This window comes from Cucumis melo, chromosome 11 (genome assembly GCF_025177605.1).
Source record: "Cucumis melo cultivar AY chromosome 11, USDA_Cmelo_AY_1.0, whole genome shotgun sequence".
Lineage (NCBI taxonomy): Eukaryota > Viridiplantae > Streptophyta > Magnoliopsida > Cucurbitales > Cucurbitaceae > Cucumis > Cucumis melo.
The window spans coordinates 4,821,600-4,847,858 of record NC_066867.1 but is presented as its reverse complement, the minus strand read 5'-3'; the positions used below and the strand labels follow the sequence as shown (position 1 = coordinate 4,847,858).

The window sequence follows — 26,259 nt, the reverse complement described above, 5'->3', positions numbered from 1 at the left end:
ATTAATATTCTTCAACTTTCTCACACATGACATCCCTCATTACCTTAATTAAAATTTGTTTCTTTAATCTATTTATCCCTATACTTTTATATTTACTTGAAAAATTCGACAACAAAAACACTTCATTGATAAGTATCTAAAGTTTTTTCAAAATATTAGTGATCTAGTGATATATAAATTTGATAGTTCAAAGGGATGTATAATCTTAACCGATAGTCTAGTCAGTTGGCTTGTGTAAGTTTAAAGCTTTAATTGATAAAATTACAAGTCAATGCTATGTTTATTCCAAGATTTTAATTAGCATTATTAATCGACGGTTTATCAATCTAGAAATACAAATTGGTACATAACAAAAAAAAAAAAAAAGTAAAAAATAAGAGAATAAAAAAAACTAACCACATACTGCTATATTTATATAGACCAAGTAATTGATTAACGATAAAATAAGTTGTAGTTTAACAAGCACTCAAGTTTGAAGGAAAATTTTTAACACTACGATATTCCGTTTGTTCATACTATAGATTTGTCTGAATAGACCTCACTCGTAAATTTTTTTTTTTTTTTTTGCATATTTATATATATGTATTTGTATATAGTTTTGTTGTAATTATAATAGTACTTTGAAAGGGAAGGGGCTTTTATATTGTTGGACAATCATTTTACTAGAAGTTATGTGTTTTATCCAAAGAAACAGTGATTTTGGTCAAAGTTAATTTGTCTTTCTCAACAAAAGAGATGGAAGAAAAATATAATTTTCTTTTTAAGAAAATAAACAAAAGCTACTAAAATACAAATCTTATAAATATATTTTTTTTCTTTCCACCCCTTTTGTTTTGTTTTGTTTTGTTTTTTAACTCAAGAAAAGGTAAAATTGGACAAAAAGCCAAACATTTTTCCATCATGGATCTCTCTCATCAATGTGATTGTAAATAAACTATGCCCCTACCAAACTCTTATTTCAAACATTCCTCTACCATTATCTTGAGATCATGTTCTAAAAATATTAAATCATGCTCTTTAACAAAATATGATTATTATTATTAATAAAAATGCAAATAGGTCATGTTTTGTAGATAATTTGAAATTCAATATATCGAACACTACATATTTAACGAAAAAATAGTTGTATTTCGTGGGTTAAGATAGTAGATTTATAAATTACTTAGATTAAAATTTAAACCGAGATTTAAAATGTACGGTTTGATATTATATATTTATAAATCATAAAAATAATAATATGTTATATTTAGTTTAAAAATGTTGAATAAATCGAGTATCTATCGGATAGACACACGTTAAAAGTTCAATGACTTACTAAACCTTTTAAGGTCTACAAATCTAAATATCTTTGAAAGGCATTCTAAATATGGAATAAATATAAATAATATAAAACTAAGAGCAAACATTAATGTGAATAATTAAATGTGAGTGACCATAACTTACTAATAATTGATGTGCATATTAAATCTTCACACCAATTACTCGTTGTATTGAAAACAATAATAATTAACCTCGAGTGAGCATCACTGTTTTTCTTTGTTTTTGATTTCTTTCTTCTTCTTTTTTTTTTTTTTCTCAATGTTTCGAAGCATTACGGTTTAACTTTTAAGTTTTTGAATTTTGTTTTTGTTTGGTTCCAAAACTTTATCATTTAATTTATATAAGTATCCAATTTGAATTATTTATGTTAATTTTTTTATTAATCAAAATTTAGAATAATTAAGTATAATTAACACAAGAAATTATTATTAAAAAAAAAAAAGGGCTATAAATGAAATGAAAACAAAAGTCGTAAATTAGAGAAGGAATAAAAATAAAACTAAAAAAATGAAGATTTGGATGGATACAAAATGTAAGATTAGGGGATCTAAAATGAGATTGAAGAAGAGGGGTGAGGCAAAAACAACAATAAATTGGTAACAATAATGCATCTACCAAATATTGATAATAATAATAAATGAGGAATCATTAATTAGTTTCACCTTATAATTTTATATTTAGTAACAAATTTAATGCTTAGATCTTCTTGCATCACCCAAATGCCCCCACCACTATTATTTCTTTATATTATTGTTATTTTTACCTTTCTCTCTTTCTCTTTTCTTTTTTTTGGAAAAAAAATATATTTACATTTACTAGTCTTTTTCTTTTTTAATAAAAAATATTAAAAAGTTTCTTTTAGAGAAAATAATTTCGGATTGGTGTATAGTTAATTGGCTCAATTGATTAGAACTTTAAGGTAGAGTTAGGACTCTTCTGCTTTGGAATGTAATAATTTGACTTTATTAAGTTTTGTTTTGCTTTCTTTTTCTTCTATGTTTTAAGATTTACATCCCTCTCTTCTTCTTATTCAATTGGTGTTAATTAATTTAAAATAGAGATCTGTATTTACAAATATAGAAAAATGATAAAGAAAAATTTATTTTATCATTTGTTATTTTGCCATACTTAAAAAATATTTTCAAGATCGAAGTTTTATCAAACATAGAAAAAATTGAAAACTATTTACATTGAAAAGACAAAATTTTATTATACTTAATTTTTTCTATGAAGGCTAAATATTAACATTAAAACCAAAAAATGAGTATTTAATAAAAGAAAACTAAAGATTTGAGTAATTGAATAAAAAACTCCATTTTGAAACTAACAATTAAAAACAAAAGTACAAAATTTAAATGCTAAATATGTAAATGAAAACCAAACCTAAAATTAAAAGGCCAAAAATATAATTTCCCCACTCCCCCTAAAATTATAGATATAGGGAGAATATGGCTACTTAGTTCATACATGAAAAATCAAAATAAATATATAATAAATTGAGTCAAAACCACTAACATTAAGAACAACATCCCTATTTTGACCATCATAATTAGGTTTGTGTTATATCATACAAACTCAGTCAAATTAAAATTAATAAAAATTAACTACACATACACTAAAAACTAGATTCTCTTTAGATATCAATTAATATCGATTATGAAACCATTTTCTCAAATAAATAATATCTATTATTAAACCATTTTCTCTAATAAAATTGTTCTTCCAAACTTGTGAAAGTTATAATACTGATAGTGAACTATACATATGGCTAAGTCTCTCTTTTTTTTTTTTTTTTTTTTTTTTGTTTGTTTTGAAAGGTTAAAAATTGATTCCTCGAACGAGTAAGATTGTGAGTGTCTATTATCCATCTCTTTTCTTCCATTTCTAACGTTAGACTTGGAAATTGGGTTTGCAAAAGTAGGCTCTAAAAATTTGAAATGGAAGGACCAAAAGTAAATGCAAGAGTAAAGAGGGGGCAATTGGAAAAAAGAGTGAAGAAGTAGAAAAAAATGTTGCATTAAATTTTGTTAGAGTAGGGATTTAACCTCATATGAGCAGTAGTGGTTCATCGATTAAAGTTTAAGAGAGAGAGAGAGAGAGTATTCTCTCTCGTCAATTTTTCATTAAATGCTTCTCCCCACCTCCCATTAATGACCTCTACAAAATTTGCCAGACATCTCTCATTAAAAACCCACCACCACCACCACCATTTTCTCTCTCTCCACCGCCGCCGCTTCTCTCTCCTTCCCTCCGCCCTATCTCCCACCCTCCGTTTCCCTCTCTCATCATAGCCGCACACGTGTCCTCGTTTTTTCATTCCTCTTCCCCTCTTTCCCCTCTCATCATCTTCTATTGAATCTCTCCGGTGATAATAACGCCTCGGGATCCCCGCATCTCAACCGGCTCGACGAAAACGCCGCTCCTCCTCCTCCTCCGCCGGTTACTGACGATCGGAGAAACATTGGACTCGTCATTGACTTACTCCGTCTCGATGAACCTCCACCTACGCCGTTGGAGAATCTCCAGCTTGATTCCGATAACGGAAAGAATCCTCCTCTTCGTCTGAAGAACGGGGACTTCATACCTCTGTAGTATCGGAATGAGAATACTCTCGCTTTCGGTAGAGATCCGAATGGTGACGGCCGTTTGCTCCAGAAGCTTCCACGACGGTACCTCCATGGAGACGTGGTTGCTGGTTCTAGAATCATTCTCTCCGACGCTAAGCTCCGTTCGAATCCGAATGAATACGATCGTTTCAACAAAAAATCTCTTCCGTTCATTTGATCCTCCACGGAATTGCTATTTCGTGGCTCATCAATACAAGGCGTGATCTCTGATTCCGTTGCGTGATAAGAATCTCGATTGGGTATAAGAGGACCTTCCGCTAACGGTTCCAATACGATGCTTCGTAAGATCGTATCGTCTAAGCTTGGCCGGATTCTAGCCGCCATAACCGGCGTGAATGGAGATTCCGGCCTAAAAACCACCGCGCGACAGAGAGGACAGTTGGCGTGTGATCTAAGCCATACATCAATACAATCAACATGAAAGGCGTGAGAACAAATCGGTAACGTTCTAACGTAATCATCGTCTTCAAATTCCAGAAGACAAACGGCGCACTCACGGTCACGGCTTTTGGCAGTATAGACGGAAAGCGGAATCGTTTTGATTACTGATTCGTCGAGACCGTACGGAGAGAATACATGAAAGGCATCCGTAGTAGGTTCGAAGAAAGGCGAATCGTAAGGGAGTGAATCCAAGTCGCCGCCAGAGGAGGATGGGATGTAAGATCGAGCAGCACGTCGACGGCGGCGGCGCCACCGGCGCCAGCGACGGCGGTGGAGACGGAGGAGGTGGAGAATGGGAGGGATGAGATGGCGAGAGATTAGGCGAGAGTAAGTGACGATGAGAAAGGCAGTAGCGATGACGACAACCATAGCGATTAGAGGGGGACTGAAGTCGACTGGGAGCTTCGCCGACTGTAAGGATGAAGGAGGAGGGAAATTGGCGGCGGCGGCGGCGGAGGTGGAAGGAGACAGAGAAGGAGAAGGAGAAGGGGAGGTCGGCATGGAGGTGCTGCAACGTCGGAGAGAGAGAGAGGTTTGTTTGAAGAGGGAAGAAGGGCTTAATGGAAGAAGAGAAGAGAGGTTTGACTCTTTGTTAGGTCCTCCATGCGATTTGTCGACGAGGACATTGGATGAATGACACGTCACTATTCACAAATTTAAAGCCATTTCTTGAGTTCTCATCTTCTGCGGTGCGGACTATCACATTCCAAATCTCTCTACAAAGTCTATTGCCACGTCATCATCCCCGCCCCCCTGCCCCTGCCCCTGCCCCTGCCCCTTCCCCTTCCCCTTCCCCTTCCCCTTCCCCTTCCCCTTCCCCTTCCCCTAAACATTACATAGTGCTTTACATTTTCTTAACTTATGACTGTGAAGTAAGACAATCGTGATTAAAATGTGTGTAGCAAATCTCATATGATTGCATTAAACATGAATGAATGGAATGAAATGAAATAGGGTAAAAGTAATAAGTGAGAGAGAAGGTGATTGGGAAAGGAGGGTGGGGAAGTGAGGCAGAGAGGAAGAGAAAGTAAAAAAGTGGTGGCCCACAGAAGAGATCTTCCATGAAATTTGATGCCAAAAAGCAAAACCCATTCATACGTAAAACAAAACACCATGGATCCAAATATATATAATAATAATAACAAAAGTATTGAAGGAAGAAGATAATTGAATGGGTTTATAACAACCAATGATAATGGAGACTATATTGGAAGGGGCCATGTTTAAATTAGGAGTTGTGGAACATATCTACCTACAAAGTCAAAAAAAATGGATGATTTCTTTCTTTTTTCTTTTTTCTTTTTTCAAAAGCTGATTTTGATGTGAAGCCTACCTTTTTTTCTTTTTTTCATATAATGGAGCACTAAAATTATGTTGGACCCGATCCAATTCCCTTTCACAACATATGATTGAATAATAGTTATAGTAAAGAATGAGGAATACAATATATATATATATATATATATATATATATATATATATATATATATATATATATATATATATATATTAAACTTCACTTCCTAATTATCTTAAATTAATTAATTAACATTAATGCAATTACCAAAAATCTAGAATTTAACCGAAAATTTGAGGTTTAAATGCATAAATCTTTGTAATCTAAGGATCTACCTAAAACAAAATTCAAATCCTAAGGATAAGATTGTAATATTTTGAATTTTAAATTTAATAATATAAAATCTAGGGACAAAATTGTATTTATATATATATAATAAAGAAAATAAAAAAATTACTTAACCCATTTTATAAAAAAAATCAAATTTTATTGATAATTACAAGTGTTTAAATCAATTTTTTGTTGGAAGTAACTATTAATTGAGTTGGAATTAGAGTTTAGAAATGGAATTCAAGTTGATTTTTAAAATGACTTTTAATGAAAAAAATACAAATAAAACATCTATCCTTCAATCCCTTTCCATCATCCAAGTTTTAATGAATGTCTTTATCAAAAAGTAGAGAGATGGCTTCATTTCCATATGAGTTTATACTAAAAGTAATGCTAACTCTTTGGCTTCTTTTATTGTGAATACAAAAATATTGATTTTGTAGCTTCTGGTTTTTCTAGAAAAAAAATATATAAATGTTAGAGAACAAAATTTATATATCCTTAAACTTTGGTGATGGTATAAATCTAAACACTAATTTACCAAATTATTATTTATATTAATTTAAAATTATAAACATTGAGGGTGTATCGATTAAAACATTTTATTGTGTTTTATTTAGACAAACATCACTTGATTGTAATTTTGTCAGTTAAATCTTTAAACCTAAACAAAGTGAAAGAACTAACTTAAACACTTAATTGAGATTTATTTAAAGATTATCCGTTCATATTATAATGGTTAAATTTGTTGAATTGTTATAATCATCGAACCTATTAAGATTTTAAGTATAATTCTAATAAAATCTGTAGATCAATTCACTTATAATCAATCATAAATTTAATCGAAAAAAATATATTTTGAACGATATTTTCTAAACTAAATCTTAAAGAATGTGCAGATTGATACACTTATGAAAGTTTGAAGGTTTAATTTAGTACTTTGTCCAAAGTTTTGAATTTGATTTTAATTTAGTTGATATATTTTAAAAATGTTATAGTTTAACTCTTTAGATTTGAATTTTATTCTCAAGTTTCAAGTTCTACACTTTTAATCTCGAACTTTCACTATATACTTACTTTATTTTTGTTATATTGAACGGATAGATACCCATAGAAGTCTATTAATGATACATAATATGTATTTAATATTAATAAATTTTTAATTATATTTTGTGAATATTTTTTATATTTTTTTAAATAAAAATATTTATGATAACTATAAAGGATTAAATTTTATTATTTTTTATCGCTATTAAAATTAAAGTTTCTTTTTCAAAATTATTCCAGAATTGTTTGAATCAATAGTATTGTTTCATAAATATGAACACTAAATATTTGAAATTTGAAGGTGTGAGACAATTAATGATATGCATCACATTTAATTTTTTATGATTATAATATATTCGTTTGATTTATCAATTTTACATATATTTAATTTAAAAATAAAGTAATTAATTCCACGTGAGAGGACATTTATTGTCGTCTTAAAAAAATAGAGTTATTTACTACATTGTTATATTATATTATGTAACCCTTAAAATAATTGAATATCTTATATTAAACACAATTCATTTACTGAAAATAATCTATTAAATAGGATATTAACTGCTAATAATAATAAATTTTTTATTACATAGTTAAGGATGATGGATTCATACACGATGACTTGAAATAATATTGAGATAGTTAAATGACGGTAGATATTGATAGGTCATACGTTGATTGAGTTTTAGTAGTGCCTATCAATCTTTGATGGACACTTCGTTTGACTTGCTTTAGGCTTCGGAGAAAAGGCTCATCCTAGCTTGTCTAGGTCAGGAGGTTCTAAACCTTGCTGTCGATTGATAGTTCTGAAATTTTACTTTTTTAAAATATATTTTGACTCGTTTTACTGGATTTGAAAATGCACCTATTAATAATTAATTAAATTAATGATAATGATTAATTGATATTATTTTATTGGTGTTCAATCCCGCGTATAAATATATAACTTGGTATTAAAAACCATGTCAAATTAACTTATATGATGGTATTAAAAACCATTTCAGATAGGGTGTTGAAAATGTCCTAATTATACAATTTTGTCAAAAAAAGGTTTTGCATATTGTTGAATGATGTCACCTAGAAAGCTCAAATAACTTTTGGGTCAATTAATGATTTGAGAAAGTATTTTGATCAATCAATGGTTTAAGATGATTTTAGAGTAATGCTCTTAACTTAGCTATGTCGATAGAAAATCTTGAGATGACAAACAAAGAAATAGTAGAGCTTTGAAAGCATGTCATATCGTGATTTGTGGTCAAACTCTATCAGATATATGGTATGCTATGGTGAATAAGAGTTAAACAAATGAATGTCTATTTGAGGGAAGGCTCAGTGGTACATTGTTCAAGGGGAGGATTGTTAGAAATTGTGATTAAAGTTCCACATCAATTAGATATGAGGGGACGATCATAGATATATAAGTGATCACAATAAGCTATTTTCGCAAAAATAAGGTCTTTTAAAAATGAGTCTAATGCTCAATTTTTCGTCCACTCGTTGCAATACAAGCGATGAATTTTGAATTTACCATCACTTTAATTCATGTCATTTTCCTAATATCTAGCATCGATATCTCCTTTATCCTTTGTAAAACCATCAACTAGATCGATAAAGAAAGATGTGACTAATGTAACTAGTTCATTACATGTATAGACATTGATATATCTATCAAAATGAATACATACGTGTCGAAATTTACGTCCTCGAACTTGTAGTTTGTAGTTCGTAGTTTAAAATCATATTTTATTCAATAAAGTTGTTACCGATGACTTATTAGTGAAAATTGAATACTATAATCTTTAATCTAATAAACTAAAACCCCAAAGCTATCTAGTGTAGACTTAAACTTTATGTAGAGATATAAACGTAAATCAAGTTCGAGTATATAGCATAAATGGTATGGTATACGAATAAGATTGGACGTCTTAATGAGGACGCTATGAAAGCGATCGCTTTGTAGTTAGTACAAATAATGCGATCCTGAATCTTTCATGTGGAGACATGAAAGTGGGGACATTCTACGTAAATAATTTACATAAGACTGAAATTGTGAAATAGTCACTTTTATATTTTAGCATCGTTTACTGTATAAAACTAACTGTCACGATTATTGATGACCTAAGTAATTTAATCTTAATCTTGATCTAACTATGAAATTTTGTTCACATGGGATTATTCTTAGATCTGCATAAGTGATCAATAATTGAGAATTCTCTCTTACCTGCTTTAGGGTTAGTAGATAGGTTGTTTCCTTAAGGATTGAATCCAGTTTTTGAACAAGGGGTTAGTAGATAGGTTGTTTCCTTAAGGATTGAATCCAGTTTTTGAACAAGGGGTCATACCCTCTCATTGGTTTGAGAGAGATTCAGTTTATAAGTTGAACCTTAAACCAATTGTGTTTAATAGTGGATTAGTGAGACTTAAGGAGTAAGATGTATCTTGACCCAACCAAGGTTACAAACAACATGTGAATGATTAACTTACTAATCATGGTTATATTAAATGGATTGGTTAGAACAATGTTGGATTAGTTCGAATAAGGAGTGAACTAGCCTATGTTTGGCCCAAAGGTTATTATAACCCTAGGATTTGGATTAGAACTATGACTATTATATTCGTTCCCATATTTCTCCACTGTCACTATTCTTCACTCTTTTCTTTTCTTCTCTGACACTATTCCTCACTCCTCCATTTCTCTTTATCACTATTCCTTACTCCCCCAAGGATTATATATTTCAAAAATTTTAATTATGTCACAATAAAATTCATCTAATGGATTTTGTTACGAAAAACAAATTAGAAAAAATCTAATTTGCAAAAATAACTTAGAAATATGGCTTGTTAGGAAAAATAAATTATGAAAAAGTTACTTTACAAAAATAACTTAGGAATATGACCTATTAGGAAAAATAAACTACGAAAAATATATTTGCAAAATTAATTTAGTAAAGATTACTTAGGAAAATTTATTTTGGAAAAATATATTAGAAAAAATTTAGGAAAACTTAAATTATCTTCGCTTAAAATTTAGAAAAATGCAATTGAATAAATGAACATCCTAATTAACAAGATTTAATAAATTCAATCGAACAAAAATGTGTAGTTCGTGTATAGTATATTAACAAAAAAAAAAAGTAGTAAAAAACACAGGTTATAATAGTCTTCACCCTAGCTTATAATAATACAAACTACAATAGTCTACATCACAGACAATAATAGTTTGCATTCCAAACGCAAACTATTTAGTCCTCAGACTATTATAATCCATGGACTATTATAATCTCAAACTATAAGTCTCTTATCGTCCTAAACGTCTCCTAAAATACCTAGTCCACTAAAATCTTCTGATGATTAGTGGAATGTGAGGCGTTGGACTTTCGTGAGTTTACACATGCAATAGTTGCATGTATTTTGTCTATTTAAAAGATAGTTTTTCAAATATGAAAAAACTTTTTGGCAACTTTTACTTATTGTCTTTACAAGTAAAAAGTGGAAAACTCACCTAAATTCTTCCAACCCAAATCAAACTTCCATTTCTCTCTTAAATTCTTTATTTAGGTGCCACAACCCGATTCTAAGTGTGAGAAATAGCAGGTCGACATTAGTGGTAATCCGATATGAGATTGAGTTGAGACTTCAAGTGAACGGGAGCTTCAAAGGTGAGTTTCATTAACCCTAATTTCTTTTTAATTAGGGTAGTAATGTGGGTTAATTTCTAATAGTATTAGACGCAATTGGAGTAAAATTTGATCCTGTTTTCTGTTGCGCGTGTCTCTTTTTTCCATTGGTACGTGGGGTTAATTAAAAGCCTATTCAAACAATTTAATCTTACCATGAATAAAAATAAGGTTTAAATTTTATTTTAATATTTAAACTTTGTATTTTGTTCTATTTTGGCCACTAAGCTCTTAAAATGTCTATTTTAATTCTCGAACTTAAAAAAGAAGCTTACTTTGGTCTCTGTTGTTAAGATTTCTACATACGAAATTGAAAAAAATCACAAAATATACCAAACTTGAAGTAGTAAAAAATTTATATGTAAGTAAAGTTGAACCTTACAAATGAGTTAAGAAAATATGATGATAAGTGAAGTAGAATACTAATGCATTTAATTAAAAATTAAAAAATTAAAAATATCTTTTTGAGTTATTACATCTAACCTTTAATTAAAAATTAAATCCTACATTTTTGTAGGTGTGATTATGTGATTAGGCAGTTTAGTGATCCAAATATAGAAAACATTACAGCTGAAAACAATACCAAAGAAAGTGTAGGGATTTGTAGGGTTGGGCTTTAAAGGCTTAAACCCACGCCATAAGAAATCGAAAAATCCCAAATCCGAGTCTAGGGTTTTATCATCGACTTTCGGTCATTCCGATCCTCCCTTTGTCTTACACCGAACAATTCGAAACCAAAAATGTTCCCAGGGATGTTTATGCGTAAGCCTGATAAGGCTGCTGCTCTCAAGCAGCTCCGATCTCACGTCGCTATGTTCGGCGTTTGGGTTGCTGTAATTCGTGTTACTCCCTATGTTCTTCACTACCTTTCCGACGAGAAAGAAGAGCTCAAGCTGGATTTTTAGGTCGTTCCCTAAGGTATTTCAATTCCATTCTCTCATTATCCTTCTGGGGTTTTGAAATTTTAGTGTTTTTTCGATTCGTGTTTCGTTTTTTGAGAAATTATGTGATCTCATCACTTGGGAATCTGCTTTTATTATTACTTGAAATTTAGGGTTAGATTAACTCTCTGCCTCTATCCTGAATTTTTGAGTTGTTTATACTGTCGAGATTCGGTTGATTTTATTAAATTAGCCTGCTTGGCAGCTTCTGTTGGGAAGGAATTCATTTGTTCCCAGTTAACTGCAGTGTTTTATTCATCCCTTGGCTATCTATATCGACGATGGGGGTAGGCTTTTCTATTAAAAAGGACTTGAGAAAGACCTTAATAAGTGATATGTCAACTACCAAGCATTGGTCATGCTTGGTAGTTGGTTCTGCTAATTGCCATATCGGTCGGAATATGACAACAGACTGGATTTGTCTTTCGGACATGTTTGGGAGTCATTTTAATATGTCATTTTTGAGATCACTATGAAACATGCTTTTAATGATTCAAAACCAATTTGATTAACAAATGCATTTAAAAGTGGAAAACTAAATACTAAATTAATTCCGAGGGATTAAAGATGTTCTTTTGAAGTTGTTTTGAGTAGGACGAAAGTAAATTTAATAATTCCAAAATAACTCCCAAACATGCACATGCACAAACATTTGCACTCATCCGAAATATTTTTCAAAGGGTCAGCTCCTGTAACCCTGAGCCGTTGGTCGATACTCTATTACCCTATATCAACATACAATTTTCTAGATATTCTGATGAAAGTAGAGATTGAGGAAGATTCCATATTTGATTATTGTTTGGTGCATTAGAAGTTGTCCGATAAAATGATTATATCATAAACGTGAAAAATTTTATACGGGTATGCAAGGGAATCTGGGATTGAACTGCGTTTGACAATACGTTCTTAGGACTTGGGAGGGTCTACTGACTGCGAAGAGGTGAGAGCTGGGGAATTTAACTTCTTTTTAGCTGGTAGGTTTGCTGCTTGAAAATGAAATGAAATTAGAATTGATGTCGTCTTTTGATTATTAGGAAATATAACCATCTCTTTACTTCATTCTTATGGAAACCTCTTTACTTCCTTCCAGTGTGATTTATATCTGGTTTACATGGTTAAGTTACAAATTTGGTCTCTATGATTAGGGGAAAGTTAAATTTAGTACCTATGGGTTTGAAAGTTAAAATTTCATTTCTTCCCTTATGGTTTGAGGAAACCTTATACATAATCCTTATATTTTGATAAATAAGGGATTAATTGTAAGTTTTAAACCATAAGGACTAAATTCTGACTTTCTCTAAACTATTTGTATTGCTGGTATATATCTCACTATTTGCTGACTATGAATCGAGGTAGTTTTGTTAATTTGCATGATCTTTATGTAGCTCACTGTTTCCAGGATGTCTGGTTGTTGACGACCTCGTGCATGCGTGTTTACATTTGAATAAATCGCTAACTGTTAGCTCCTTCATTTTATATGCAGTTTTTGACTCGAGCATGCGGTGAGGTGAAGTGAAGGCTTTCCAAATTATAACCTGTTTTCTTCTATTGATCTCATGGGAAAAGAAGGGAAGGAGACTCGTAATCTTTTTCACTATTTTCCATTTTTACCTTTTCTATTGGATAATAGGCAAATGGTTATTTTAGTGTTTGATGAGACGTGAAACCATTCCATTAAATCTCTGGTTGGGTGTGGGGGCAGATAAGGAAGGTTGCATTATAGTTAGTTGGTAGAATGTGTTAATGTGAGATGCAGATGACACTGTCCTTTTATGCAGCTAGAGTTATTTGGCCTTAATTATTATTGTAACTTTATTTATTTCATATATTAAACTCCCAATTATAATGAATAAATATAATAACTTCCCCCAACCATATGTAGTGAGAACATAGAAATACTTCAATGAGCTCCATAAGGCTAAGTCTAACTAAATGATGTTGGATTTAAGGGTACATTCTGGACCTTGAGGTTTAAGGTAGGTTTCTATTGGATTTAAGAAGTTCTAAAAGGGGGTTGTTTAGGCCATGAGGTATTAAAAGTTATTCAAAAAAAGGTTTTCTTTCACCAAAACAAACTTTGTCCTGTTTTCAAAAGTGATATTTTATTCCCTTGAGTTTGAAAAATGCTTGTAGATGATTTGTAAACGTTTGATGATTTGCCATTTTCGTGAAGCTTAAGAAATGAAAAAGAAGATAGAATTTTGGATGTATGGGGAAGGAGGAGAAATGAAAAAGAAGAAAGGCAAAACAAGGAAAAAACCAATAAATTTTCCAACTCAACCCAATATCAAGGACAATTATTAAAACTACCACCTCAATCTTTCGTTTGGTCAACTATGGATATAGGGGGCTCTCTAAAACTATTTCTACTTAGATTTCTACTTGGACTTGGATGTCCTTTTCGAAATTTCAAAAGTCAAGTAGATACTTAGCCCAAACTTTAAAGATGAAAAAATTATATCAATTTACACCTCTAAAATATTTGGATGCTATTAATTTAAACTATGAACTAAACTTATGTCAATTCAAAATCTTTACTTTTTTTAAGCTTAAAATTACTCTCTTAATCGTGTTCTCTTTCACAAATATTATTTATATTTTATCAATTAAATTGCTAAACTTTCAAACTTTTATAAGTCAATCAATCCTTATTAATTTTCTTTTCAAAATTGTCTTTATGTCATTTCTAATCCTCTTTTTTTTTTTTAACTTGATATTGGAGAAAGTTTAAGCAAGTGTAAAATTTGAATATATACAAGTGATTTTAAAAAGTAATCTTAATAAATTATGAATCAAGTTTGATTGAAACAATTCTATTATCATAGAAAAATTGTAAATTGAGATTTGTTTTATATAAAACACTTCAATTATCTAAATTAAAGAAGTCATTCAAAAGCCACTTTAAACCTCAAAACTTTTTCTATTATCATAGAAAAATGAATTAAATTTAAAAAACAAAATTTCCTAATAATCTCAAATAATTAACAAATGTGAGTTTATTTTCAAACAAGTTAATGGTCTTTATTTCTATAATCCAAAATGTTAATAAAAATCCACCAAGTCAAAGTCAAATAAGAAGAAGTTAGATTTAGAAGAGACAATGAGTTGAGAGAGTTCTCAAAAACATCAATTTCTATGACTACACAAAAGTGATTGTAGGGCATATGCTCTTAGCCTCTAAAAACAATTCAAATGTCCTTTGTGATTTATTATTATTTTGGGTGTGAATAAAAACTCCTTTTGTGGGGTATATGACCTTAAATACTAATAATTCAAATGTACATTTGTAGGGCATATATATGATGTCATGAGTTCCCAATAATTTCAAAGTGTCATTGTAGGGTAGATCTTACCCACTAAGTTCCTAAAAATAATTCAAGATTGTAATTGAAGGGGACATCATGTCCATGTTTCAATTAAATTTTCTTGGCTTCATATTGTTTGGCTTCACTTAACACTTCAAAGATTCTTATTTTCCATAATATATGGACAAAGAATGTCTTTAACACCAACAACGAAAAAGAAAGTGAAAACTTATTTTCTTTTCAATGTTGTATTCATAAATTTTCACCTTCACAATTCCCTCTCTCTCTAATAATAATTAAAAAAAAGAAAAATCTTCCCAACAACAAAGAACCCTAATTTCAAAAAGGTTAATTTACAAGTTTAGTTCATAAACTTTTATCTTTAAACATTAAACTGCGGCTAACAAACATGTACAATGTTGTTTCTCAAATAGTCTAACTTTAAAAAGTGAATGATATGTCTTTGGTCTAACATCGGTCTGAGATCCATTGAAATTTATAAAGACAAATTTATAGTGTGAACAAAGATAATATAATACTACAGGAGTACTGGAAAAATTTCACTCGACATATGGTCCTAATGATGTCATTTGGGTCAAAGTTTCGATGCTTGCATTATTCTTCTATGTCTGAGAATAATACAAAAGAGTTCGAATTAGACTTTCACTCTCAAATGCAAAATACTATTATAATATTCCTCTTCTTACCAATCAACCACAAACAACTTGATCAAAAGTTAGATATTATCTACTACATCTTACTTAAGATTAGAAGTATCTAATAAGTGTTAATAGAATGATAAGAACGAGAGAAAAAAAAAAAAGCTTTTAGAACATGTACAAATATATGGACTAAAAGTGTAATTCAACGAGGGAGGGATCGTTGTTTAAGTAGGGTAGCCATGTACTTGCCTTGATGATGAGCAAGATCAAGCTCAATGGAAGAAAGAGGTCTTGAGCCATTACCAGAGAAGACTCCAGCCCCATATGGAGATCCTCCTCTTATGGACTCCAAATTACTCATTTCACTCCCAAAAGTGTACCCTATTGGAACATACACCATCCCATGATATGCTAGAACACTCACTGCTGTTAACCTACACAAAAACATATAACATTAATGTCAGTTTACTGTTTTGCTCTTTTTGTAGTCTTATCGCCACGTAAATATATCATATACTAATCACTACAACAAAAGTAGACACTATTGCAGCAGTAAGATATTTATAAACATAACAAAAATATATTATCTAACACTAATAGATAACTATCATCTGTTACTGATTGACAATGGTAGACATCATATATATATCTTATACTATAGATTTTGTTATATTTGTAAATATTTTCAATAAATTTGTTATTTAAAACAATTACTTTTTAATTTTTTTTTTTAAATTTAACATAAATTTAGTGCATTTATCTTATGGAAGAAAATTAAAATAAAACCATACAAATAAAAAGTTATGTATATAACTAATTTTTTAGAAAAAATCTTAAAAAATAACAAGAGGTCATTTCTTTTTTATTATTCATAACGATTCTCCTTTTTTCATACATTTTTTTTTGTTTCTAATCATGTCATGGTTTTTATTTTTGTTATTAAGCCTCAAATTTGTTTTGATTTATAGACCAATTATAATTAGTTTTTCTTTCTAAGAGATTTTTTTTGTTAAAATAATATATATAGATTAAATTTAATATCTAATTTTAGTCTCTATTCTTTTTACAAATTTTAAATTTGATTCATATTTTACGAATAACTTTTTTAAAAAAAATTACCAGTTTTCCTAAAAATTTTGAATACATGATTACATTTTATATTATCTTGCAAGGAAAATTATTATTATTTTACCTATTTTGGTTGATCGAAAGTGTAAAAACTAAGATTTGAAAATTAGACTAAAAATGATATTTTAACTTAATAAATTTTATTATTATTATTTTTAATTTAAAATCAACAGAATTCCCCAAATGATTAATGTCACCGTTGAAACAAACAACTTACGCCGTCGTCTCTTGGCCGCCGCCTTGAGTTCCCGTACTGACAAAGAATCCGGCGGGAATTCCGGCCAATCTCTGATCCTGACAAAGAACAATTGTCGAATCAAAAAACGATTTCATTTGTGCCGCCATAGATCCGTACCTCGTCGGAAATCCAAACAAGAATCCATCCGCCTCCACCATCTCCTCCACGGAAATCACCGGCACGCCATCATCCTTCACCGGAACTCTCATCTGTTCCAGCGTTTCCAACGGCAGAGTCTCCGGCACCTTAAACAAAACACCTTCGACGCCGTCAACAGAATCGACTCCTTTCTTCATCCTCTTGGCCAAGAGATCGACGTGACCGTACATGGAGTAATAGACGATGAAGATTCTGAGATTCCTGGAGATTTCTCCGGCTTTGGATTTTAGTTGATCGGGAATTGGAATTGGAATTGGAATTGGATTTGTATCGGAGACGGTTACCAATGGTCCGTTCTTGCTAGGTACGCATCCGTTCCCTTTCCCCATTTTTGGTAAAATTGAGAAATCTGGATTGAATTATTGAATTGGAGTTTGAATTGATGATGATGATAACGATTAATGGAAGCTAAAGGGGAAATTTGGAATTGATATACTCATCGCTGGCATTTTCTAGATATATGATTGACTTCTTCTTCTTCATCATCTTCATCATCTTCTTATTCTTCTTAATACGAAAATCTTCATTATTTTATGTCTAATCTTTAATGGCAATTTCAAATTTACTTTGGAAAATAGAAGAATCAAAATTGAAACCGAAACAAATGAACAGTTATTACTGTTTTGTGACACTATTCCTACCGACATTAAAAGTCTGTCACCACTTTTTGAAAATACAAAAAGCTCTTTCCTTTTCCAACAAAACACTCCTGGTATTTTTGTTAAATGAAAAAATACTTTAAAATATAACAAAATTTTACTTTCCATCTTATATTAGTAAATCGAGATTGACATGTATGAATATTTAAATATATTTATAAATAAATTGACTAATGATATTTTAAAACATATTGATCATTAAAAATTATAAATTTATCATAAATTAATGACTATTACAAACAGAATAATAAATTGCATGAAGTTAAAAAAAAAATCTTTATTTCTCTAGTTTTGGGTATTTAGGACATTTTTTTTGGCTTCCATAACTCATTTTTCTTTTTAAGTAATATAAGTTTGTATTAAGAATTTAAATTGATACATTTATAAAAGCTTAGAATTAAAATGAATATATGTGGTGTAATTGATATAAAGTACAAATGAATATTTTTCTTGATATTTATCTATTGATGTGTTTGTATGTTATAAGTTACATTAATTAAATTACGGGTATTTATTCTAGAGTCCCTAATTATTATAAAATATACTAACATTCTTGCCCTTAGATAAATTTATTAGATATAAAATTGAAATTTTGTGTCTAATACAATAGCAAACTTTCAATTTTTTATCAAATGAATCAGTGAATTTTTTGAAATGTTGTATTGGTCGATGACTTTTTTATACTATTTAAAACTTAATAGTAAAAGTTGATTAGATTCTTAGATGACTAATTTATCCTTAAATTCAAATTGTGATATAAAACCAACAATAACAAGCAACTTAGTCGTGGATTTAACTTTTTATTAGAATTTTCTTATATTAATGATTTAAAGGTAAGATTCTCCACAGAGATCAGTTCTTCGTGGGAAATCTCGTCCCAATCCTCGTGGAAAATTTCACAAGGAATGAAATGAGCAATGAGATCAGAACAAAGAAAGGCATCCCAACCTGGCTCGGTGGACATCTCTAATTGGTAGTTAGGAATCTCGCTTGGACTTAAAAAAAGAAATTGATGCAACAAATTTGGGTATAAAATAGGAACAAAGGAAATAAATAATACCTTTAATTGGAATGTACAGTTTGTATACACCTGTTGATATTGTTGTCACTTTTTGTTTAAATAACAAAATTATATGAATTAGTTATTTAAATTTGTTTATATTTTATAAGAACACTATGGAAAAGCAAAAAACATAGCATAAAATATTAGTGGGAATGAAGTCATGTGCTGCATAAAGTTGTAATGACTAATAAATAATGAGTTTTGATTTGGAAGATTCAATCTGATTTTGGAGTTGGGGCTTCAAATAATTTTGCCAAAAAGAGTTTAAAGACAGATATAATTATCCACTTTCCAGTTCAACCAAAAAGAAACAAGAAAAGAGAAAGAAAGCACTGTCCTATATAAGAGTGGATTAAGTACTCAAACCAATCTAACTCGCGTTTGGTCCACCGACTTATGAAGTTCAACTTAAGAGCGCTAAAAAACTCAACTCCAACAACTTCAACAATATATTAAAGTTTTTACATTTATCGATGATCAAATTTTTCTTTCTTTCTTCTTTCTCCTCTATCTAATGTTTCCTACCTCCTAACTAAACAACTTTGATCCTAACTCCAACATATTAATTTTAGACTTGTAAACTCAACTTAACGCCTCAAGCTCCTACCAATCGTATGATAATCTCTTCAACATTTGTAATGTAATATTCTTTTTTGAAAACAATAAATACGACTATAATGATAAAAAGAGAGGGAAGAGAACCATGGAGACTTCTGAGCTTATGCCAAAACAATGATTAGCAAAGAAGAAGAAGATGAACAGCTAATATACATTGGCATTGGCAAACCGACCAGCTACTTGGATTCCTAAGCTCTACCGAAAGATATAACTCCACATCATGAATGAATTATCCCCCAAGTCAATGATCAGAACGAAGCCTCTCAGAGACTTAAAAACACAAGTGAAAAGAGAGAAAAAAGGAGAGAGATTAGAGCCTCTGTGATCAATCCACAAAGCCCAAACCAATCAGCTCCCACGGCTATTATCCCAAGAACTGGAAGAAGGAAAACTTGTTAGATATCTCAAATCCGCGTAGGTAGGTTGTCTTCTCCTTACTTGAACGACCAGCTTTTCGATCTTTTTAGTTCCCATGGAGGTAGGCAGCCTTTATAGTGGGAGTGTAGAAACAGTGAAGATATTGAAACTTCCTTCTGATTCATGGAGATTGAGGATAAGCAACTGAAGCCACTTCTTAGCCTTTTCTTTTCGCTGTCCTGTCCCTCAAATCTCGGGTCATGTTGCATGGTCGTGGCCTTAAGTGCCTTGGGGAGTATGCAGTTGCATTTTGAACCTGCAAGTCGCTTGAAGATTGTGAGTGATTTTGTTTTGTCAAAATCAAAGAGGGACAAGCATTTGAGGCTAGGGAAATGACGATGCACTTACCTATTCTAGCGAGTCGATTAATCCATTTTGGTATGCATTTCCCCGTTAGCTTTCTACATACATCCTCACAGAAGTGGTTGCAATTCTTCACGATCAAGTGATATGAATCACCATGATAGTTTGCAGCTTGACGCTCCATGAAGTCTCTCACTTGGATTGGGTCCAAGCAAGTTGTGCCGATATAGATTGACTTCCTAAACTTGAAGCCAGGACATGTTCGGGGTTCTACCTCAAAGATACCACTCGTCGGGTAGTCGTGGGCTCCAAAGGCATATTCAATGCCATAAACTGTAAACACAGTAACATCCTTGAATAACCACACATTTATTACAGATCCAAAATAAGTTCCATTTAAAACAGGAACATTCCAAAGGGAATTGTTTGAAAAAACTCTTGCGCTGACTTTAGCAATAGCCTTCTTAATATCATTAGTAGCATAGTGCATAGCTGTCAATAACTTATATCTGATCAGGTAATTATAAAAAAAGGGTTTGGCAACAGATGGAGAAGTCAGTGGTTATAACAGAATCTTAAGAACATAAACAAGATCAACATAATTGCACTGAATGGCTTGCTAGCACAATTACTATCTGATTGAAGATCCAAAGATCCTTGGTCCAGAAAAGTGAAGAAAATGTTGTTCACCAGCCAGACGTATGCACGTAGACAAGATGAGAAACAAACTGACCTTCTATACCAGAGTGAAAGATACCAAGGCCAGCCCAGTAGACGTAGCCATTTGCAGGGGTTAAGTCATACACATTGAGATAGACTGGAGCTTCTCCCGGCGTACTGGTGGAGGCCTTCACCTTCTGCAACAGGCACAAATCCTTGGTTGGTTTACCTCTAAAGTAAAGAGACTTGATGCAATGCCATCCATTCTCTGATCTAGCTTTCATGGTTGAGGGTGAAACCAAGAATCAATTGGCAGTTAGGCTCAGCCTGTAAATTTTGGAAACAGAAGTATACATTACCTTCATTAAGCTATAATGAAAAGGCCGAAAATTCGCACTGAAGTACCCTGTTTTATGATGTTTCTATCAAGTGTATTTCTAATCAAAATACGAAATCATGATAACATAGACAAGGTTGTCAAATTTCAACCACACGGATATGACCAAATATTTAAACAAGAATAAGAATCGTCACCAGAGACAGCTACATAGTATTAGACTATCAGTGATGTTACTAGACAAATGAAAACTGTGTAGCTATATAATATGATCTAATTCATCCCAACTCATGAGCTGACCGATGTGAAGTAATTTGTGTTCGGTGACTCATGGCAATCCCCTAAGGACTTGGAAAATGAAGGGGCTCTAAGAAACTATCAAGCTGAAACGAGTATTTGCCTTAAGGAGCAAGCAAGTATCACAAAGTAGAATTGTACTTCTCTTTCTTCCCCTTCTTTTACAAGGCTACAGCATTCACATTTCTTGGGATCTAATCAAGTCTCTAGTTCTCTATGATCTTTTGCCAATTCCATGAACCTATCAGTATCACTTATATTCCTCCATCCCATCAATCGGGTTATTAGAACTTCAGTAGCGGGCAGATGTTCTATCTAGGATATGCTTAGGTCTCTGTAGATCCAAGAAAACTGGAGGAAATCCAGTAAAAGTAGATCTTCTTCAATGCATTCCTCCTATAAGATTCCTTGTGTAGTTCCACAAGCAAAGCCTGAAAAGTGTAAAACAAAATACATTTCTAAACCCAACTTTGAATCTGGGAATGGATTTTAGCCTCACTGCTAAAGAATGCTGACTGTAAGTTAAAAAAAAAAGAGAACAATTTGTTATGAAATTAATCATAGCTTAGTCATAATGATCCCAAATCCAACTAGATTATGTCAAGATCCAAGAAGAAGTCAAACTCCCAAACCAAAAAAAAAACATCTTGCAAGGAGAGATTAGCAACGAAATGTAACCACAAGAAAACAAGTGGTGAGTGGGTGTATTAGATTTAGCTTCACACATTTCCACAAAAACCAAAAAGAAAGAAGCACAAAATCCAGAAACCCAAGTGAAAAAACAAGCCAATTAACACAAAAACTCCACATAGGAAGCCAGATCAGATTCAGAACAAAACCCAGAAAGCAAAATGGCAAAAGAAGCCTAGAAAATGTAGAAAAGTTAAGAGAAGAGAAGAGAACCATTTTGATAAAAGAAAGAAACAATCGAAACCCATTCGTGGGGAACAGCAACAAACCTTTTTGTAAAGGGTAAAACAGCCATCAGAGAAGCAAAATAGAGGAGACAGAAAGAAAGAAGACAGTGGCAGCCATTTTCAGAGCTCCAAAAGGGGGGTGGGGGGTGGGGGGTGGAGCGTGTGGGTGACTGAAAATGCAGAAATGAAGAAGGGGAACAGAAACCACTGTCCTTTTCCAAAGTGGGTATTAAAGAAAAGGGGAAATTAGAGAGGATTTGAGAAGAAAAATTTGAAGGAGCTAACAGTCAAAGAGAGGAAGTAGAAGTAGGAGTAAAACCCTGTAGTTGGTTTTGTTGAATTCGATGAAGCTCAGCTCGTGGACAGCTTGAATCGCATAGTTTAAGGGAAGATTTTTAACTAGAAGATTTGAAGACTCGAATTCCCATTTTCGTCAAGCTTTGATTTTCTTTTTAGTCTCCAAGCTTGGTCCCTTGCTAGTACGCTTGCTGTCATTTTCAGCTTCCCCATTCTCTCTTTTCTTTAATAATGATGAGTTAAAAGGAATCTCTTTCTTTATGGCTATGGATTTTGTTTGAAATCACTGAATTTTAGATTTTGTTTTTAATTTCTTCCCATTTTTCTTTTATAGTAGAAATGAGTTTTTAAAACTGTATCTAATTAGTACAAAATTGATCAATATTACACATTTAAAAAAATGAACGTGAATCACTGTCATGTACTCATTTCTCAATAAGTCGAAGACTTAAATTTTCAAATCCTATATATTGTAAATAAATAAATAAGAACTCGTATACCCCATTGATATTAAAAATAAATTTACTCTAATCTACTTGAAGTCAAATTGTTGTATAATTCTTCAACAATAGATTTGAAATATAAATGCATAATAACGACGGATATAACAAAAAAAACATCTTATTTGACACAATATCAAAAGCAATGCTAGAAATTTCTAAAATTACAAACAGTTCATCAAACTTCGTGGAAATGTTGAACTTTTCAAAAAAAATTAATTTAAATACAAAATAAATTTGTTATAATTTTAAATGAGTTAAAAAAGCTAAACAATCCAATCCACATTTGATGACTTGAAACAGAAGTATATATATATTAATATGTAAAGAAAATTGGTTCCAACATTTCTTTCTTTTTAGTTTTAGAAGCACTGGATGATTTCTACTAAGATTGATTGTGACAACAATTTCTTCTCTCTCCTCTATCTCTCATTGACCCATCCTTTCCCTTTTTCCTCTCTATGATAACTCTTTGAAGATTGGACCAAAGAAACCTAATTTTTCTTCCTTTTTGTTTTTCCTCCATTCCAACATTACCTAAAAATCCAAAAAATAGGGTGAAGATGAGGATTGAAACTCCCACTAGGGTTGGGATGGAAAAAGAAAGCTACATAGTATAGTTCCACCCCATCTTTGTGGGAGCTCTCATGCTTGACAACTTTGAGTACATAATGTGTAACTGATTGAAAGAGACTTAGATTTCAATCAAATTCACACTACTATGTCTATAAACTTCAAAATTTATGGAAAAAAAACAAGAATGTCTTGAGCTTTATGATTTTGGTTTAGATTCTATTCGATCTTATCTAGATTTCAACATGTTACACATTTTAATCGTTGATTTCTAAGTTTAATTTTAATTTTCAAAATATTACGTTTAATTAATCACAATTTTTTTACGGTTGAGATGTAGGTTGTTTCAATTTTACCCCTGAATTTCATGATTTATATCTTAACCTTGATTTTATTTAACTAAATACTAACTTTTTGTCATTATTATTATTTATTTATTAGTTTAAAAGATTTAAAAGAATTGTTATTAATTAAGTTTTATTGTTTTTCATCCCTTAATTTTAAAATTTCACTTCATATTGATTTTAAATTGATATATAGACACTATTAAAAGTGTGCATTTAAAGAAAAATCAAGGTTGAAAATATGAATATGGAGATCAAATTAAAATATAACTCAATCTCAAAGGTAAAATTGTAACACTTTCAAACTAATGAACCGAATCAAAACCAAATTGATCAAACCTAAAGATCAAGTATATAACATTTTGAAATCTAGAGACCAATTATAAACTAAACCAAAAAAAAAAAAAAACAATCTTCTACTTATAAATTATAAGCGTCTATATTTTGAATTCAACTTTGATTATAAATACACAATACGATAGAAGTCGGTTGAAGTGAGTATTAAATAAGTGAAAGTTACATGACAAAATAACATTATGGAATAGTTTTTAAACATAAAAAGTAAAAGTTTGAAAATTAAAGCAATTGTTTTCAAAAAGTTCCTATATTTCGATGGTTAATAAATCAGATCGGACAATGTGTCGTAAATGAGATTTAAACACAATTTTAAGGGCGGTTATATTTAATTATGTCAATGTAGTTATATTTAATCATGTGTGTATTGATTTTGTAAGATCAAAAGATAATATTGTAGATTCGTATAGAAAAAATTTAACTAGAGAATTGATTGAAAGTCCATCAAAGAAAATGGGATTATAGCCTACAATTTCAAAGTCAATTAGAGTGGCAACCCAACTTAGTTGACTTAAAGATTGTCTGGATCTCTAAATAACTTGATCATCATTGTAATGGAATTTTTCATTTACTAATCTAAGAATGATTGAAATAGTGGAAAGGTAGTTCTGGGTGATAAACACTATGCTTTTAATTGTTTGTTTAAATGCTTGAATAATTATTTATGAGATCGTATATATGATGCTCTTAATAGGACTTACTCATATAAATGTGAAAAGGACAAATTTATATGAGAAAATTTTAAGGTCATTAGATCATATAGTGTTTTAGGTCAGAATGAACCACTAACGATAACTAACTTTGTTAAAATGAGAAATTGCATGGCTTCTACTGACTTAATTTACTCAAAAATGGTTGATCGTTCAAGACATCGAATCCACTAATTAACCAAATAGATTTGATTGATGTTCACTCAGGAGAAATTCAAAGTTTTAGTACTTATTTTGATGCAGGTTCTTCATTGAGAAAATACCAAATACTTTCCTTTTCAATTACAATTTACAAATAAATGACATGTAATTCTTTCGTTTAGGGATGCACCATTTCAATTCCTTGTGCTTGTATTCTTTCATGAATGGATACATCTTTTCAAATATTAACCAGCTTGAGGATGAGACATGCGTAATCAAATGATCACGAATTAGTTTATATATATATATATATATCTTCTTTAAATTGTTTTTTCACCCTTTTTTTCTTACTTTTCCATCAACACTTTTGTTTCATTTAAAATTCGTTGAAGTTCAGTTTCATTTTAGAGTTCGTTAAATCTTGTATACAAGATGCTAGTTCCACAAGAAAGACAATAATTCTATCATAAGAGATAATCAGACAATTATTCATGAATTTCATATACTAGAATTAGGAGCGAGCATGATAGGTCGAAAAACTGAACTGAACAATCAAATTGAAGTTGGTCGACCGGTGTTGGTTTGTAAAAGTTTCAAGTTGAGAAATTTCAAAAAATATTTTAAAGAGCTAAATCAATTGATCGACCAACCGATATTTACTCATCAATAGTCAAAGTCAGTTTGATCAATTACTAACTTGACCATAAACGGTTCAGTGGCAGATTGATAGAAAAATCGACTCCGACCAACAAATGATAAAATTCCTGACTAGAGTGATTAAAATTATGTTAAAAAGACAAAAGTTTGAGAGGTGATTCTAATTTTAGGACCATATGAAATTTTTGTAAAAGTACAGGGGTCATTTGGCAAATTCTTCATAGCTAATGGGGTATTTTTGTG

General features: G+C 31.1%; 4 protein-coding genes and 1 long non-coding RNA gene across 10 annotated transcripts; 2 read left to right on the top strand and 3 right to left on the bottom strand.

Moving 5' to 3' along the window:
* Positions 1–3,312: 3,312 nt before the first annotated feature.
* LOC103498427 (RING-H2 finger protein ATL65) lies at positions 3,313–5,771 on the bottom strand. The gene has a single exon (XM_017046888.2). The coding sequence runs from the start codon at positions 4,887–4,889 to the stop codon at positions 3,663–3,665; it is 1,227 nt and encodes a 408-aa protein (XP_016902377.2). The 5' UTR covers positions 4,890–5,771; the 3' UTR covers positions 3,313–3,662.
* A 5,566-nt stretch (positions 5,772–11,337) lies between these two features.
* Positions 11,338–13,549, top strand: LOC103498428 (mitochondrial import receptor subunit TOM6 homolog). Its single transcript, XM_008461026.3, has 2 exons — positions 11,338–11,654; positions 13,161–13,549. The coding sequence occupies exon 1, from the start codon at positions 11,477–11,479 to the stop codon at positions 11,639–11,641; it is 165 nt and encodes a 54-aa protein (XP_008459248.1). The 5' UTR covers positions 11,338–11,476; the 3' UTR covers positions 11,642–11,654; positions 13,161–13,549.
* A 1,855-nt stretch (positions 13,550–15,404) lies between these two features.
* Positions 15,405–17,723, bottom strand: LOC103498429 (probable NAD(P)H dehydrogenase (quinone) FQR1-like 2). 4 transcript variants are annotated; one of them, XM_051079394.1, is made up of 3 exons: positions 17,128–17,723; positions 15,894–16,078; positions 15,405–15,611 (listed from the first exon to the last, which is right to left on the bottom strand). In XM_051079394.1, exons 1-3 carry the CDS (start codon positions 17,496–17,498, stop codon positions 15,598–15,600), a joined length of 570 nt encoding a protein of 189 aa, XP_050935351.1. In that variant the 5' UTR covers positions 17,499–17,723; the 3' UTR covers positions 15,405–15,597. The 4 variants fall into 4 exon arrangements, with proteins under 4 accessions (XP_050935351.1, XP_008459250.2, XP_050935350.1 ...); XM_008461028.3 differs by having other exon boundaries at positions 16,990–17,716; XM_051079393.1 differs by having other exon boundaries at positions 15,405–16,078.
* Positions 17,336–18,973, top strand: LOC127144010 (uncharacterized). The gene is made up of 2 exons (XR_007815511.1): positions 17,336–17,473; positions 18,678–18,973. It is a non-coding gene; the product is annotated as an uncharacterized LOC127144010 (long non-coding RNA).
* Positions 18,974–19,610: 637 nt separating this feature from the next.
* LOC103498430 (deSI-like protein At4g17486) lies at positions 19,611–22,942 on the bottom strand. 3 transcript variants are annotated; one of them, XM_008461031.3, is made up of 5 exons: positions 22,483–22,942; positions 21,627–21,954; positions 20,963–21,216; positions 20,275–20,562; positions 19,611–20,182 (listed from the first exon to the last, which is right to left on the bottom strand). In XM_008461031.3, exons 3-5 carry the CDS (start codon positions 21,171–21,173, stop codon positions 19,944–19,946), a joined length of 738 nt encoding a protein of 245 aa, XP_008459253.1. In that variant the 5' UTR covers positions 21,174–21,216; positions 21,627–21,954; positions 22,483–22,942; the 3' UTR covers positions 19,611–19,943. The 3 variants fall into 3 exon arrangements, with proteins under 3 accessions (XP_008459253.1, XP_008459252.1, XP_008459251.1); XM_008461030.3 differs by having other exon boundaries at positions 21,665–21,954; XM_008461029.3 differs by lacking the exon at positions 21,627–21,954.
* Positions 22,943–26,259: the final 3,317 nt, after the last annotated feature.

Excerpts from the sequence above, each read along its gene's own strand:
- LOC103498427 (XM_017046888.2), bottom strand. The coding sequence starts at position 4,889 with ATGCCGACCTCCCCTTCTCCTTCTCCTTCTCTGTCTCCTTCCACCTCC.
- LOC103498428 (XM_008461026.3), top strand. The coding sequence starts at position 11,477 with ATGTTCCCAGGGATGTTTATGCGTAAGCCTGATAAGGCTGCTGCTCTC.
- LOC103498429 (XM_008461027.3), bottom strand. The coding sequence starts at position 17,498 with ATGGGGAAAGGGAACGGATGCGTACCTAGCAAGAACGGACCATTGGTA. Across the intron at positions 16,079-16,989 it reads GGCGGCCAAGAGACGACGGC|GTTAACAGCAGTGAGTGTTC; the intron begins GTAAGTTGTTTG and ends GTTTTTGTGTAG.
- LOC103498430 (XM_008461031.3), bottom strand. The coding sequence starts at position 21,173 with ATGAAAGCTAGATCAGAGAATGGATGGCATTGCATCAAGTCTCTTTAC. Across the intron at positions 20,563-20,962 it reads CTTTCACTCTGGTATAGAAG|TTTATGGCATTGAATATGCC; the intron begins GTCAGTTTGTTT and ends CTGTGTTTACAG. Across the intron at positions 20,183-20,274 it reads TAATCGACTCGCTAGAATAG|GTTCAAAATGCAACTGCATA; the intron begins GTAAGTGCATCG and ends AGCGACTTGCAG.